The sequence below is a fragment of the Rattus norvegicus genome, chromosome X (genome assembly GCF_021556685.1).
Source record: "Rattus norvegicus strain SHRSP/BbbUtx chromosome X, alternate assembly SHRSP_T2T, whole genome shotgun sequence".
NCBI lineage: Eukaryota > Metazoa > Chordata > Mammalia > Rodentia > Muridae > Rattus > Rattus norvegicus.
The window spans coordinates 55,516,630-55,535,059 of NC_141554.1; the positions used below are offsets into that span (position 1 = coordinate 55,516,630).

At 34.5% G+C, this 18,430-nt stretch overlaps 1 protein-coding gene across 8 annotated transcripts in view; it reads left to right on the plus strand.

Annotated features, from left to right (window-relative positions):
- The window catches only part of Dmd (dystrophin), a 2,349,574-nt gene that overhangs the window by 530,400 nt on the left and 1,800,744 nt on the right, over nt 1-18,430 (plus strand). For all 8 annotated transcript variants that reach the window (XM_087599109.1, NM_001370876.1, XM_087599108.1 and 5 more), the window contains 1 exon segment: nt 14,012-14,104. In XM_087599109.1, the coding sequence (XP_087455235.1) occupies nt 14,012-14,104 (93 nt within the window).

Here is an 18,430-nt window from a genome sequence, read left to right on the forward strand (position 1 = left end):
GGGGTTGGTGGAAGCTGGTGGTCTAAGCTAATTTATTTCAAAAAATTTCAATCTATTAGTTACAGGATCCTGGTTCTCCCATGGAGAAAGGCACAGGAATGCTATTGATGTAAACTAGCCCCCAGATAAGGTAATTAGCCTCTGGCACTGCAGCATTATCTCCATATCACTGCAGTTTTAATCTGCCAATAAGTATTTGAAGACACAGCTTCTTTGCAGAAATTTTTGTTTACATTTGATGATTTGAAAACTCTCCAATTAACTAGTTCATCTGCTTTAATTTAGATATAGTCACATTTTACCATTGAATTTTCATAGTACGGCCAAAGATAAACATGCCTCCAGCTGTTAGAAAAGACATAGGTAGGGGTTTATTAATGCAAAAGTGTCTATTTTAATGTATTAAGAAGATGTTTCATTGTGATACACTTCAAATGATTTTAAAGAGATTTTCATTAGTTAGGCAAGTAAACGTTCACTTTTTGGAGTACGATAAAATTAGTAAGCCAAAAATAGAGCTAGAGCTGTGTAAGGATGAAAACTGCAGTTTAATATAGAGAGAATGGATGTGAACCTGAGTTTGAAAACATTGGTGAATTTACTTAAGGCAGTCTTAGCTTTCTCCTATCAAAAATGTAGGAAAAAACTACCATTTATACCAATTAAATTCTTCCTAATATTAAAGAGTATGTTTAACAATAGCTATAAAGTCCTAAGAATATTAGGTCTTAAATAATAAACACTGTCAACGCACTTATGGGGTCAGTAGTTGATTGTACGTTCAGCAGGTACAGTGCTGTAAGTTCAATTCTAGAACCCTAACTCCCTCAAATGCATTCATATAATGCAAAACAATGGGAATTAAAGATAAATATAAGTAAAACTAGAGAAGGATAACAAAACAAATAGAGAAGCATGTGTTTAAATTTGATGATTGTGAGGCTGGAGAGGTGGCTTAAGATCACCAGCTACTCGTTTTAGAATTCAAATTTTGTTCCCAGAACCCACATGGTGTTTCATAACTAACTCCAACTCCAGGTTGAGCTAAAAAGAAAAACCTATGGACATGTACAGGGATACAATTTTTTTCAAATATATCAATGTGCTGACAGTTGTTGAACACTGAAGTTTACCTGTTTGTATTCACAACAATTTTTTAAAGATTTATTTATTTATTATGATTAAGAATACAAGAAGAGGGCACCAGATCTCATTTTAGATGGTTGTGAGCCACCATGTGGTTACTGGGATTTGAACTCAGGACCTTTGGAAGAGCACATGGTGCTCTTAACCGCTGAGCCATCTCTCTAGCCCAACAATTTTTATAATTTATAACACTACTAGCTGTAAAATCAGAGTCAATGAAATCTAAAAAGAATTAAAAATAGTTTTCATTTAAAAGTTAATTTTGTTTTTGTTTAAATCTCCATCTCTGATTTTATTACTTTAATAAAAGATTGCTAATTAGTCCAAATAATATTTAAATTTAAAGACAAAAGAGAACATCATTTAGCAAGAAGAATGAGCAGCATTTTCACAAATATTGCTATTTAATGGAATCTTCCAATTTCAGCCAAGTTACCATTCATTTATTCTTACCAGGTATTGAGCATAACAGCTTGTGCATGGTAGGCATGCTGGACAAGTGATGATGTACCTACCACTGAACTATCTAACCAGACACTTCTCCTTTTTTAAAAAAAATTAAAAGCATTTTTCATATAAAATATTTTGATCTGCTTTCCCTTCCCGCAACAATTTCCAGATTCTTCAAACTAAGTTGAAGCTCTCTCTCTTTGTCTGTCTACAATCTGTCTCTTTCTCCATCTCTTTCTCTCTGTCTCTCTCTCCTATCTGTTTGCCTCTCTTTCCTCTCCTATCTCTCTATATCTTTCTATAACTTTTTCTCTCAATAAAAAAGTGAAGAGCAAACCACTAACTAAAACAAACAAAAAGAAAGATAGAAGAGAAAAGAAACAATAAGACAAAAAAAACAGAAAGAAAAGAAACCACGCTCACAAAATAACAACAGCAATAACAAAAATCATGCAGTTCACTTTGCCTTGGCCGGCTACTTCTCTGCATATGGATGGCACTGGAATGGGGTTAATAGACACAGTGACATTCAGTTTACGAAAATTGATTTTTCTCTTGCCAGCAGCTAACAGTTGCAGATAGCTTCTTGGCTCTGGGTTAGATTTTTGTGTCCACTTTCCATTCTTGGTACTGGAATTTTGGCTGCTTTTAACGTGTGCAGGCCTTGTGCATGCTTTTATGGTACCTATTCATTCATATATCCATCACTCCTGTTGTGTATAGAAAACATGTTAGACATCCTTTTTCCTTTTTACTTGGCAATTGGGTTTCACTAAGTTGCCCAAGGTTACCTTGAACTCATTCTGTAGCTCAAACAGGTCTTGAACTCGAAATCCTATTGGCTTATCCTTCTGAGTAGCTGAGATTACAGGTCTTCCCAACAGGTCTGGCTGTCACCTGATTATGTTCTTTTTAACTCAAGATCTTTTTAGTTTATTTTTCTTTGAGGGTAGTTTTGGAAAATTGCTGCTTCCTGGAAATAAGCATTGTATGTCATGGTGTTTACAATTAGGAAGTATTTGCTATTTATAAAGAATATTTGCAGAATTTGAGATCTTTGCAAGATAAATCATGTAATAACAGAATATTTGGATAGAAAGTCCTGCATTAAAGATTACAAAAGTAATATTTCTATTTTCAAAATGACAGTTGCCAATTAAAATTTATAATTAATTTACAGACAATTAAATATTTTTTCTCCTGTGCTTTCCTTAAAAAAAAGTAAACCTTAACTACTTCCTTTGGGTACTCTTCAGAAAAGCATTGTTGTGGAAACACTAAGTGGAGGTGACAGTTTTAGTTCACTGAGAATTATTTTAACTCACTGTTTTTGAATAACAAGCCACTGGAAGAATAAAGAAAATGAGATAAACACATTTTTAGTTTTAGAAAGTAAACTTAGAGCAGAGTAAAACCTTAGTAAATGGGACCCAAAAAAGTCAAATCCATTAGATACTTTAGTTCCCCAACTGGCATTTAAGGAAAATATTGAGTAAGAAATAAAATATTTGTATTTACATATATGTTCCTACACATATTTGTATATACATACATATAGTCTATAATGACTTCAGAAAGGTTAAAAGAATACTTTTACTAAAATTGCTCTAGACATTTTTTAACTTATTACACAGTTCAATTTATTTTTATGAAGCCAAGAACTAAGAATACTTGCTCTTGGTCAATAATTAGTGTTTCTCTCTCTCTCTCTCTCTCTCTCTCTCTCTCTCTCTCTCTCTCTCTGTCTCTGTCTCTCTTTCTCTCTTTCTCTCTCTCTTTCTCTCTCTTCTATAGCAGGATGTTAAATGAAATGTGTAGAATAAATACATTGAAGAGCAATTGTTTTCTCTGGCTCAATTGTTAGATAAGGCCTCTTTCTGTCCATAATCAATTTTAGCAGTAAAATGACCTTCTATAGCTTGAAGTACGTTGTCACATAAAAATCAAGAGCTCCTTTAAAAATGGTATTTTGTAAGGCGTTTGATCATTGATATATGTATCCTATGTACAGACATGTATTAATTCATTGTCACTTTTTAAACAGCTCAAATCTCAGCTATACTATGTTATTTCATACTATGTTATTTCATATATACAGGTGGGTCAGACAGTTTTGTCATGTGCTCCTAGGGAGCTGTGAGTGGACTAAGTAGCTTTGCTGCTTTTAACTGAGCTTTGCTGGATGGATGCCTCCTACTGTGTAACAACCTCTTATGAGATAGCTATGACATCTTTTTTTTTTATTAACTTGAGTATTTTTATATACATTTCGAGTGTTATTCCCTTTCCCAGTTTCCGGGCAAACATCCCCCTCCCCCCTCCACTTTCTTATCGGTGTTCCCCTCCCCACCCTCCCCTCATTGTCCCCCTCCCCCCAACAGTCTAGTTCACTGGCGGTTCAGTCTTAGCAGGACCCAGGGCTTCCCCTTCCACTGGTGCTCTTACTAGGATATTCATTGCTACCTATGAGGTCAGAGTCCAGGGTCAGTCCATGTATAGTCTTTAGGTAGTGGCATCTTGACTGTGCTCCACATCTCTGTCATTCTCCCATAACCTGACTCAGGTATGTTTCTTTGGTGAAGAAAGTGCCACAAGGAGGACAGAAAAATATCCCCACCCATTGAAGGCCAAATGTGTGCTTCATTTTAATGGTTAATGCAAGTCAGGAGCTGATGTAGATTCAGCAGGCAGTAAATGGAGAAGAGAAAATCAGTGAGGACACATGCTAAAGGGTATGGACTCATTAAAGGATGAAATATTTGGACTAATTTTGCTGTTTATTTACCATTTAGAGAACATGTTCCTGCACAATAGTGTTCCCTTGCCTAGTAATATTTCTACACAAGAGTAGTCTATGAACAATGCCAATACTGGCCTTTCTCAAGCAGAATTTACTCCATTAAAATATGACTGAATTATTAATGTAAAAATATGGCTTAAGTGTCTCAAAATTAGAAATCTTGTTAAAAAGTCTGAAGACAATGATTGTGTGTCCAGGTTCCTTTGAATGCCTTATCAAATATCCTCTGATATAATCTCATATCTCTGTAATGTGTTCTTTTTTTCACTCCTCAACAGACCCTATGCTTGAAGAACTGGCTTATTGTGATTTCTGGAATCAGAAAATGTAATTTGATCTTAGAATGTGTAGGTCTTTCTGCCTATGCTATCTTCCTGTCTTCCACATCTTCCTGTTAATATTTTATTCAACTTTTTAAAATACAGTTGAAAAACTCCTGCTTTCAGTTATTTTCCCCAGAGTGGATTAAATCTCACTCACTTTAACAATAGTACATTTATGATACCAGTATCAAAAGGATTATAATTATAATTGTTTTAAAGTACACCTCTTTCCTAGAATGTGACAAAATCTAGGAAAACAATAGTAATGGGTAAAGGAGAAGAAAGGCTTTCATCTACCTATTATTTGTGGTGTATGGGACAGTATGAAGCACTCAAATAATACTGATTAAATGTAATTGTATAATATAAATCCTTCTCTCCTTTGACATATGATGAAAACAATTGAATTGTTATGTAATTTACCTCAATTTCTGCACTATTGAGAAAAGCTAGAAGTGCTATATAAATAAGTACTTATTTGCTTCAAAGTACCATATCCTTCAAAATAAAGCCAATAAGTTGAATATTTTCAAACAATAAGTGGACTGTTTAGATGTTTAAGAAATACCTGCATTATATGCATACAACCAAAGTGTATTATTTTATTTCATACAGTTTAAACCTTGAGATCTTTATTTAGTTGTTTTAGTCTTTGTGCATAAGTGTATATTTATAGGTTTCTGTCCTAGAGTAAATATTGGAGCATGTGTGCCTGTATATATGTGGAGGTCAGAGAACAACTTTGGGTTTCAGTCTTTAACTTTAGCCTTATTTGACAGAGGGTACAGTGCTCAACATTGTGAATCTCTTGCTGGATGGCACACTGGCTTCCAGAAATTCCCTCATCTCCATCTGCTGTCTGGTTGAGGGGCACTGGATTATAGACACATGAACCCAATTATTTTATTGGTGTTTTTATTTACATTTCAAATGTATCTCCTTACCCACCCCTTCCCACCTCCCAGCTGTCAAGCCCCTACACTGCGGCGGGGGAGCCTTGGCAGGACCAAAGGATTCTCTTCCCTCTAATGCCCAACAAGGCCATCCTCTGCTACATATGAAGCTGGAGCCATGGGTCTGTCCATGTGTACTCTTTGGATGGTGGTTTAGTCTCTGGGAGCTCTGGTTGGTTGGTATTGCTGTTCTTACGGTGTTGTAAAACCCTTCAGCTCTTTCAGTTCTTTCTATAACTCCTCCAATTTGGAACACATTCTCAGTTCAATGGTTGGCTGATATCATTCCCCTCTGTATTTGTCATGCTTTGGTAGAGACTCTCTACCATCTTTATCAGGCTCCTGTTAGCATGCACTTCTTGGCATCAGCAATATTGTCTGGGTTTGGTGGCTGTATGTATATGGGCTGGATCCCCAGGAGAGGCAGGCTCTGAATGGCCATTCCTTAAGTCTCTGCTCCAAACTTTGTCTCCATATCTCCTATGAATATTTTTGTTTCCCCTTCTAATGACTGAAGCATTCACACTTTAGTAGTCCTTCTATTTGAGCTACATAAACCCATCTTAATGTGGATATTAAAGAAACTGAGCTCAGGTTCTCACCATTCGAAACGGTGTTCTTTAGCCAATGAACCATCTCCACAGCAACAGACCAGAGAAAAATATTACAATGTGTATGTGAGAATTATCACTATGCCCATTATCTTGTCACAAATTCAGACTGGCATAAAGAATAACAATTTTTGTTAATTAGCATGTGACATTCAGAAACTGAAAGAGAAAAGCAGAGGGTTGAGAAATGGCTAAGTGGTTAAGAGCACTTCTTGCACCTGCAGAGGAGCTGATCTAGGTTTGGTTCCCAGGGTTCACATCCTGATTCACAACCATCTGCTACTGTAGTTCTATGGGGCTTGAAAACCCTGACTTTTATGGTACTGTAGGTATGTGGCACACACATAGATATAGGAAAAGCACCACACTCATAAAAGAAAATAAGAAAATGTAAAAAAAAAGATCATTAAAATTGTTTTTAAAAGATCATGAAGATGTACAAGTTATAAGTCCTTATCCCTAAAACTGAATGATATAATAACCACATAATTATAACATAAATATTTAGAAAGTAGAGATAGAGTGGGTAAGAGATGGGTAGGTAGAGTTTCTACATTGAGATTTGTATGTAAGTAACACTTGTGTCTTTAGAAAATTGTTGTTTTCTACATTTCAAATTTATTATCTATGAGAGAGCGATGCATTCTGTTGATATAAAAATTAATTAAAGCAAAATATATAAGGTACAATGAGGTTTGGCTTAAATACTAGTGAATCAGTGTGTACAAAACTGGTTATGACAAAAGCCAAAATTCATTCAACATATTATTATAGGATTAGAAATGTCCTCTGGTTCCACTTGTTAGAAGGAAATAGAAATACAAGTTACATATAAGCCTTTCCTTGCACATTCTATGCCATCTAAATTTGTGACTCCTTTCCTTGATTTGATACTATCTATAAACAGGCCTTCAATACAGTCATTGAAGAAGAGATTATGAGTTGTCCAAGGCTGACTTTCTAATAAGCAGAAGAATGGTTCGATTGTGAAGGGAAGGAGCTATGCCTTGACACACACATTCAGCACATAAAATTTTCTGACGTGTATATAATGAAAGTATATATAATGTATCAATCAAATTAAACTTATTAATTATAAAAATATGTGAATGATCATGGCCCATTGCATTTTCATGATATTTGAGCAAATTTAAATATTCTTTAACCATCTTACTTTTGGTTCTAAATGTTGGTAAGTTGCATTTCCTTATTTATTATATCTTACATGTATATAATGCATGTGTGTTTATATACTTTGAAAAAATATGTGCCATCTTGCCATCTTTGTGCCATAAGTTATGTAAAAAACAATTATTAGAATAGATCATAATTCATTTCTATTTCTATCCTTAGATATCTTAATATAAATCAATTTCTTATCAGGTTGAATAGAAAAATTAACGATAACATTCAGGATTCTATCATATAAGGAATATCTAATTCACATAAAAGATAATTATCTAAATTCATGTATTATAAATCGATGTTACAATATTTTTTCATTTTATTAAGGTTATACCAAACAATATATGATATAAAACTACCAAAATTTGTAAAATTTGGGGTTTAGAAAACTTGCAGCAAATGAACTACTATTATCCCTAGTAATTTTCAGATGAAAAATCACAAGCCTAAGTAACTGATTCATTTAAAAAATAAAACAAAAACAAAAACAAAGTTTGTAAGAGCCAGACCTGATCAGATCATGAAGCATGCTGACTTTGTTTAAATATTATTTCCTTGGGTCTTCAAAACAAACTATGACTTGATTGTGATTTTACTGTTCAAGGTTCTAATGTGCAATCTGCCCGAGTCATGTTTTGTGTACTTAGTACTGCAACATAAACATTGGATGCTAGTGATTATGTTTTATAAAGACTTACTGCTAAATAAGATTCTGTAACTGAGAGTATTGTATTACTTAGTTGCTGAGTACTTCTTAGCTCTAAGGAATAACTTGGCTTTTTCTTCATTATCTTTGTAGCCAGATTTCAGTTCTATTCCTGGCTCATAGGAGTCTCTAAAAGTATGTGATGCTAAGTGATAATGAATAAATGCATATTAATTTTCATCTGCTAAAGCCTAAAAACATTCTAGAACTTTGATACTCCTGCTAAAGAAGAAAATGTATCCCACTGATAGATTTGGCTTTTTGCAATGACATTACTAGAGATAGAATTGGTAGATTAAGCATGAGGAAGAACATTTTGGTCTTTCAGTTCCTTCCTGGCATAGATGTCTGTGACAATTTTTTGCAATATGTGAAGTGTCCAAAATAGTGTTTGTTTGTCCACATGGGTTCACTTTCTTCCCTTTTCTACCAGATTTCCTTGCCCACAAGACTTCTGGGTGTATTTGAGCTCAGGGTAGTTCTTTAAGGATGCAGTATAGAAAGAATGATCAAGACACTTAGTGATGGGAGTGCCTCCCTCTCAGGCAGTCTTCTTGATTCTTTAATGGTCTACAGTCCCAAAACTGATCTCTTCTCTGAGTCTTGGAGTGAAACTATTTCTCTATGATTAGTTCCAGGGGTTTCATTAGACCCAATCTTCATCTTCTTAAGCATTCTTTTCTTAAGCTCTTACAGTATCATTCATTCCTGCAAGGACCTTTGGATCCTCAGAACAGTGTTGGGTAAGGAAGGACAGCATGAGACATGCCATTTAAATTTATTGAACACTTTGCCAGACAGAGGCTATATTGGTTGCCTTATATTTGTTAGCAATTGAATCTGTATATTATCAAATTAATTATTGCCTTTGGTCACTCTGAATCTAAGATGACAGAGGTGAATTGACTAGAAGTATGAGTAATATACCTCAAAATATTGGAATAAATTCATAATTAGCATCTTTTAAGAATATCTTACTTTTTAAAAGTCCATTGGGCTTAAAATTTTTACATCACTACAACAATATGGGTGATGCTATATCTTGTTTTTTTTCAAATGGAAATGGACTTAAGGCATGGATAAGAGAGGGGGCATATTGAAGATATGGATTTCAATAAAGGAACTCTGAACATAGAGTAAATTTTATTATTCACAAAAATTACAATTCTTTATGCTTGGTCAGCCACACTTCATTAGTGTAAATTTTTTTCCTTTCCATCTTCCCTCTGTATGAGCAATATTCTGTACAATCATAACACCCCTAAAATTAAAGGTGAACCAAGTATTATTTTTATTACAAGGCTTGTGAAGCATTATTAATATGTGTTGTTAATTAGTTCAGTGGTCATTCTTGAGGAGGCTAGTTCACAGAAGGTGTGAGGTTCCTACCAGGATCTAAGACATAATCTCATTTCCATATGTGATTGCTCGTAATATAAATATATTCACTTTACAAATATTCATTGTACTATACAACGTAAGGTATATGTCTCCCATATGTATATTTTATGCAGCAATAATGTGTTTCTTATTATTTAAACCAGTCTTAAGGAAGCAATCACGTGTGAAAGGTGCCTATTTACACTACAGTGGGCTGCATTATTTTGTGGTGTGCAATTTAGCTACATTGCCTCCCAAGAGATTTTGATTTCTCATGGTTGCAGTCCTTTTTGGTGTTTCCAGTGTCCAGACATTTGTAATCAGTGAGCAGTCTCTTGACTGTCTGAACAACAGATATATCCGTGGATTGACCTTTTTGTAACCAGAAGGTCATGCTAAATTATCCATGTGCTCTTTTCCTCTTACTGGAACATTGTATTGATCCTTCTGAATTTTCAGGTTAAAAGAGCAATGCAAGTCTGAAGAGTCAGAGACCACTTAAACAGCTTCACAAATGCATTTCCGAGCCTTTCCCAGTTTTTTGTTTTTACATTTTCTTGACTTTGTTTATGCCACCTATTAATATATTTTAAATGTGGTCTGGGCTTCTATATTTCTTAATTCCTTGCTGACAGTGCTGTAGAAGTATTATTATCTTACAATCGTTTCATCTTGCTATTTGGGTTAGCAAAAAAGTCAATAACTGAATGCAGGAATCTGCTGAGTAATGTCAAAAGTTCGCCGAGTTCATTTAATAAAGCCACCATTAGTCATGAAAGGAACTGAAGACAGGGAGCCACAGAGTCATGTGGCACAAAGAGAGGATGTGGCACTTTATATGCTTTACAAAATCATTTTTTGCACTTGAAAAGAAAGCCATTAATGACGGAATTTTAGGGAAAGAGTAATGCTTTCATGACCTGAAATGTTGCCTATGAAAAAGATGTGATAGCTATCAAAGACAAAACAGAACGGAAAAAGATTTAATTAATAATAACCTAAGGAGCAACAGTAAGAACATGAATCTTCTATGGACTTCTTCACCTGCAGGTAACATTTCTAATTCTCAGTGGTTGTATATGGACAATTATGGCTCCCTTTCCTTACATCTACTCTTATAAGGGGCTATAATCACATGCACTTCAAATAAACTCAGCACGTTCCATTAGATCTAATAACATGCTAAACTTTCACATGTCCCTATAACTTAGCACTAGATACATAGAGAGACAGCAATAGAAAAATAAAATTATCCTATATTAAGTGTGGCTTAAGTTGCTCAGTCACAGGCAATGCCTATAAAATACATATATTTTGTTTCATTTTGACCTCACAGATGTGCTCTGACCTATGTCTGTTTCCAGTTTATTAATCAGTACAAATGTGTACTTACTTTACTAGGATTCCACATCTAGTGAATAGGGCACTTGGGCTCCAAAGTTAGCCTCTCCTGTCTCTGGCGCCTGTGCTTTTTTTGCTGAATAATATCTATAACTCTGTCCAATGAGTGGAGAGAAAGTATTTAAAACCAAGAAAGGTATAGGAGCAATGAGATTTTTCTTTCAGTCTGTTGAGTAGTTATACTAGATGTTGACTAAGTATGTGAAGCTCTGTGACATTTCTGTGAGAATTGCTTTAATAGGTGGCAATTTTACTCAAAGGTGCTCTAATATTTGTTTTTACATTCAAGCAAACATGCATTAAGAAAGGAGGGACAAAAACTTCTTCAGCCTGTGTTTTGACAGAACTGTTAAATCTTTAGATACTGAGGAATTGATCCTACCATATCCAGGGTATATAAATTCAGACTTATTTGCTCAAAGCATGTTCCTACTGGATGGAACAAATAGGACTTGGACTTCTTTTGTGACACTTCAATAAAATACCATTTATATATATGCTTTGAAAATTGATAAAATAGTAAGATCAGTCTTTGTCTTATCAATGCAGTGCTTCTTTGTACTTTTATCACTAAATAGTTACACTTGGGTGTCTGAGACGTGACTAGAACCATTTATTCCCTCTCCACTTGTAGATTTTGGCATGAAATAGAAATTATAAAGAGTCTGTGTCACATTTTGACTATAGGCAATTCTCTCAGCCTGTTGGCCTTTATCTAGGCTTTCCTTCTCCTTCAATCAAAGCATATGAGTGTTGCTATATGATCCTTAAGTTTGGTGCCCTGAGCTAGGTTTTATACTTATCAGTTCCTATTCTATTTTATAAAAAATGCTATTTTGTCATTCATGTCATCCTTGTTTTGTCAGAGCTTCTCTGGCAACCAATATTGATGCACACTATCTCCCTTGAACAACTATCTTTGTCAGAAAAAATACATTTGCTTTTCTTTAAAAATTGGCATATTGGGGTATCATTTTTCCTTTCTTGGATATTCTATTTATTTATATTTCTAATGTTTTCCTCTTTCCTGGATTTCCCTCCAGAAACCCCCTATGCCACTCCCCCCTACCCCTGCTTCTGTGAGGTTGCTCTTGTACCCACCTACCCACTTCCTCCAGCCTCCCTGCCTTGATATTGTCCTACACTGGGACATTGAGCCTTCACGGGATTAAGAGCCTCTCCTCCCATTGATGTCTGACAAGGCCATCCTCGGCTACATATGTGGTTAGAGCCATGGTTGCTCCATGTGTACTTTTTGATTGGTTGTTTTGTCCCTGGGAACTCTGGCTGTTTGGTATTGTTCTTCCTATAGGGTCGTAAACCCCTTCAGCTCCTTCAGTCCTTTTATACTTTTAAATATCTCTGATTTTTAAACTGTTCTTCATAGATCTAGATAATGTCTAAAAGGGGAAAATGGGGTATCTGGTTGGTTGATATAAATTTATTTTGTGAAAAATAGTCTGTAGTTGATATCATATCACAAAAACTTACCATACAAGAATGAATGACTTACCTTCAGGAGCTAAGTTTTTCTTCATAGAAGGAACTAGGCAGCCACAGGTACCACTGCTGACATTGCTACCTGGATATAGGAAGAATCCAGCGTTTCTGTCTTTAGTTTTAGAAGTATCAAAGTTGTCACGTTTCTTGCATCCAGGGATTTTCTTGACAAATGAGTTTCAAAGTTTGTTTGCAGTCTAAGTAACTGATGAGTAAAGTCAAATAGTTTAAGCCTCATGTTAGGCTTTTCATTTGATACTGTGGGAAAGCAGTTTCTGATTATAATCCATAGACTTTGTTACTTTGAACACTTAGTTCTTCTGGACCCACTTATTTCCTGTGTATGATATTATCATTGGTGAATATATTTTCCTGGCTGGACAAGAACTTCTATAAGGTTGAGCACTATATGTCTGATTTACCAATGTGTGCCCCATCCAGCATCTCCAGTTTATTGGTGCTCCATAAACTTAGTGTTAGATAGATTAATCTTTGTAGATAACATGAGTAATCGAAGTGCTGAAAAGAATCTCATATACAGCAATAGTAGAATTATTTTTAACCAAATTTGGAAAGACTTTTGGAGTATATATCATAACAAACAATATATTTGAAAGATAATGGATAGAAAGATGATAAAGTGGAGGAGCATGGTAAGATGGAAGGAACTTCAGACGTTTCCTAGATCTGGCACAAAATCTTGACTTTGCAATCTTCTAGTTTCATAATAAAAGGCCACATAGCCAAATTCTTTGTCTCACCTACTCCTGCAAGATAAGTGCATTAACTATGACAGGCATGCCATGACAGAATGACAGAAACATGACACAAAAACAATGGTGATGGAATTCACTTGCACAGTTCAGTGCCTCCAATATTTTCTTACTGCACAAATTTTAGGACTTACAGTAACTTTTAGGTACTTTTATGGAATTTTCTAGTAGATAACCTATAAAAACAAGAAAAAAGCCTTAATAGATTTATTCTCAATGTTTCAACCATAGTTTCCATCAATAGCCATACCAAATTAACACCCCTAATCTGATCTGATCCCAGAAGTTAAGCATGGTTAGGCCTGGTTAATATTTGGATGGGAAACTAACTGGGATTATTGGATATTCGGGTTGGAGACCATTTGAGATTACCAGGTGCATTAGGCTTCAAGATAACTAACTAACTAGCTAAGTAACTACCTAAACCAGGTAATTCCAAAGTTTGAATTGACAAAAAGGAGAACAGGAGTTTTTGAATCATTTGCAATAAAGTGTGACAAAGGCTGTTGAACAATCTGACAGATTAATTGGATAAATTATGCTATAAGTTTTCAACTAGCCATCATTAGTGGTTCAAATAATTTGTCCTGATGTTATAATTTCTTTGACCCTGCTTATTAAATTGAGCTTTCTTTTTCATCTATCACTCTTGTTACCTTATTAATTGAAAGGGTGAAATACTATTAAAGAAAGACAGATTTAAATTTCCAAGAGCTTCATCATAGATATGAATCATAAAAATTGTGCTGTTTTCAAGTGGATGTTTTTTATTTTTTATTTCAGTTTGGAAAGCAGCACATAGACAACCTCTTCAGTGACCTGCAGGATGGGAAACGCCTCCTGGACCTCCTGGAAGGCCTGACAGGGCAAAAACTGGTAGGAATCTTATTTCCTTCTTTCCTTTCTTCCCACCTGCCTGCCTTCCCTCCTTCTCTTTTTTCTGCATGCGTATGTATGTGAGAGTGAATGAATATTTATATGTGGCTATATAAGCACTTGTGTGCGCGTGTGTGGAGGCAAACGTTGACTTCCAAATTATTCCCTACTTGAAACCCAACCTCATTGACTCAGCTACTGTATCTAGCCAGCCTTCTTTTGGGGTACCTGTCTCTGCTTACTGATCCCTGGGATTAAAGACAGGCCACCACCAGGACTATATGGCTTCTAAGTGGGTGCCGAGGGCACACATTCTGTTCGTCACACTTGTACACTGAGACATCTCTCCAGCCAGGAGGTTTTTTTCTTTTTTTTAATTTACAGTAACCTCAGTAAAATGTCAGGCCCCCCAAAAGCAGTTATATTTGGCTGATCTATCGAAACTCCTCAATACCTTGGCCATATAATACAGTACCTAGTCCTGAACAAAATAAAATAATTCATATTACAATTTTCATTTTTGCATTGTCTATCATGTGAAGAATTTTTCAGTAATATATTCAGTTAATTGATAAGCATTATGTTTCTTTGCCATTTCTTTAAAATTTTTATGCATAATGACTTAAAATTCATCTTTGTGTTATCTTATATTTTTCAACTATTTTAAAAGTACCTGTGTTATTTTATAAATAAAAATATTTTGGTACACTATAATAAAAATATGGGTATTTTAGTCTGATAACCCAAAACATCTGTAAAGAATATGTAATTTTCTTTTGAGAATTGTTACCTTGTATAACATTAGAACATTTCTTTGGGGAGAGAAAACATGGTTATACAATGCTATAGGTCACTAAAGTCGTAGAAGAGTCTGAGTTCAATTGATGAATGTCTTATACTGGAGAAAAGCTCTTAAATCAAAATCTGCTGACTTAAAATATCTTATTTTTAGATTCCTATTATTCTTTTAAGTAGGGTTTAAGACTTCAGTCTACCTAGTCATACATTCTGCATATCTAATGAGTTTTATTCAATTATTATCTTATTCTGTTCTCTTTGACTTTTAGCAGAGCTTTCCAGTATGAGCATTTAAGTGTGTATACACACACACACACACACACACACACACACACACACACACACACACACACACACAAACAGGCACACACTAAGGTTTTTTATATACTATAGAAATTCTAGCTGTCCTTCAAAGGTGAAATTGGCCAAAATCCTATCTCTCACTTGCCTCCTGCAATTCTTTCACACCAAGCCAAATTAGTCTCTGTTCTGTCAGACACTGCCCAGGATTTTGCCTTGTTGTTTTGTTTGCCTATTTTGCTTTCTGGGCTTCTGTGCATTCTGACAGTCCTTTAAAAACCTCAGTCTTCTACTTGCTACTGAAAGTTTTTTTTTAATTAAACATTCCATTCGTTTACATCTCAAATGATACCCCACTTCTCTGGTGAAACTAGTTTTATTTTTGCCTTTAATAAAATGAAATATTTTATTGTACGTAAGCACAGCTATGATAGTGATTTTCAATTGTTTCAGGTATGCTTAATAGGCATAGTTTACGCTTTCATTTTCAAATAAATTACAAGAGCTATATAGGGTTAATATGCCACTAAGTTAATTCAAATTGATATATTTTGAGGTTTATTATTCATTTATTTTATATTTATTGTTGATATTATAATATAATTACAACTTCTCTCCTTTCTTTCCTCTCTCCAACACACTCCACACTTGATCTTAGCCAAAAAGCTGAGAAGCAATTGCAACACACTCCAATAACGCTCCTTGCTCTCCGTTAAATTTATGGCCTCTTTTTTCACTAACAATTATTGCATATATATATATATATATATATATATATATATATATATATATATGTGTGTGTGTGTGTGTGTGTGTGTGTATCGGCATATCATGTTATGTCTATATAATATTAGTGAATGTTACTGATATGTATACTTGATATATTTTTAAGAATTTTGAATTTGGGTTGGTGATTTCCTAAAATAAAACATCCAACTGCTCTACACTCAAGCTTTTGTCATGTAGCCAATTGGAAGACATAGTGTATGTTTAGTCTTAATTTCATTATGTCCACACTTTGTGTAAACATGCATACGTTCAGAATGTATTACTTTTATGATGTTTATAGAGAAAGGAATGCCTGTGAGTGCCCACATTTTCTGTCAATTCTGGTTAGAAATACACAAACCTCACAGTGTTTTAGTTGTTTAAGGTTATTCTTTCATGATTTGTGCTCATTCTCTGCACATTTATGTCCATTTTTTCCATGTTACTTTTAAAATGTATTTTTGTGCCTTTTTCTTTTTTCCTTTTTACAGTTATAGGTAAGAAAATACTAAAATAAAGGTCGTTTTCACTTTGAAATAAATGACTTAAATGTTCTAAAATATGAAAAGTAGAGATTCCTGTTCATGAGGCTATGATTGGAGATGGAGGAATTTTCAGAAACAAAACATCTATAGTCTTTAACAAGGGGCATAGACAAGTCATCTTGGAGATTAGAAGGCTTTGAATAAAATTTGGAAGCTGCACAGCCAGTTGAAATAAAATTTCTTGGGTATGGAAGTCTTCTGAAAGATGGGAAGACCTTTGGATAGTACAAGGGAATATATATATATATATATATATATATATATATATATATAATGTATATATATTTTTTTATTATATAAATAGACCAGGTAAAGAAACAGTAAGAAAATAAATGTGAAAATTCTGACTTCATAGGCACATAAGAAATGGTGGAGCCTTGCTCCATTGATAATTTCTGTGAATACAAGTTATTTCTTAAGTTTAGCATAATTATATATGCAATTGGTATGAAATCGTTTGCCATTGCATTTTAAATAATAGTATCAAGTAACTTGCATGTACTACAAATTTTGTACAACAAACATCTGAAATTATTATATCAAAATTCCCCATTTAAATGCTTTATTTATATTTTTATCCAAAGTTATAGAACATATATTTTATTTGTTCTGTTTTAATAGGAGAGAAAACTGGAGTATGAAGAGATGGAAAAGGTTCTCAAGGTCACATGGGCCAAAAGTGGCAGAACAGAAAGTTGGACTCATACAATCTAGTTTTGGAAGTCATGCCTTTAACTAAACTACAGGTGCCTTTAACTAAACTAAGGGTGAAATGAGAGCTATATAAATCATTGGCTTTGGTAGCTGACTTGATCCAACAATGTCACTGTTGAAGATATCAAGGAGAAATTTTGAGTAGCAAATGAGCTGCTGAGACATTCTTAGAGATTGTTAATAAGAGCTTGCATTAATAAAGCAAATACAAAAACAAAACAAAACAAACAAACAAACAAAAAACTGGAAAGAGCCAGGTGTAATGTCACACACCTATAATTTCATCCCTTAGAAAGTAGAAGCTAGAAGATAGTGGCCTAGGCCAGACTGGAAAATACTGTCAAACTGTTTCCAAACCAGAACAAAAAAATAATAAGAGGGAATAAATACAAGCATCATACCAGTAGAATTCCTAAAACTCATCAATTAAGAAAACTGAAATTATGTGTATGTTTTAAATAATTATGCAGATGCTACCTTAAAATTAAAGGATGGGATATGACTTTGGGATTAAAAGTGTGAGCTAAGAAGCCTAGTTACTGAAATTTTGAATTCCAGTGATGAGGACTTGTAGGCTAGTAAGTAATCAAAGCAAATCTGTTCTTCATTTTTTTAAAAATTGGGTAATCTTTATTTACATTTCAAATGTTATCCCCTTTCCTGGTTTCCCATCCATAAACCCCCTATCCCATCCCCAATCTCTCTTCTTCTATGAGGGTGTTTGTTCTCTCTCCCCAACCTCCCATCCCTTCCTGCCTCCCTGCCCTCACATTCCCCTACACTGGTTTGCATTGCATATTCTAATAATACTTTGAGAATTTCATGCAATGTATTTTGAAAACAGTCAACTCTGACCATTTGCACCCTTTCTATCTTCCCATACCTTCGTATTCAACTTTGAGAATCATTCGTTTTTTATTTTTCTTCTTTACCCCATTGATCTCAGTTTCTGTTGCCAAGCTTTGGAGTAGAACTTGCCCTAGGGTGTAACAAGTCTACCAACAATCACATCATCAATGAAAATGGACTCTTCCTCTTTCTACTTCAGCCAAAATACAAATAGCTCCTCAGTTAGTGGTGGGATTTTATGCCTTACTTCCACTTTTCTATTGGGATTTTGTCTTAAATCTTTTTGTCAAAATTGCCGTGTTTGTTCCAATGTGTATTTGTCTCGTTGTGTCTAGAAAACAGTTTTTTTCTT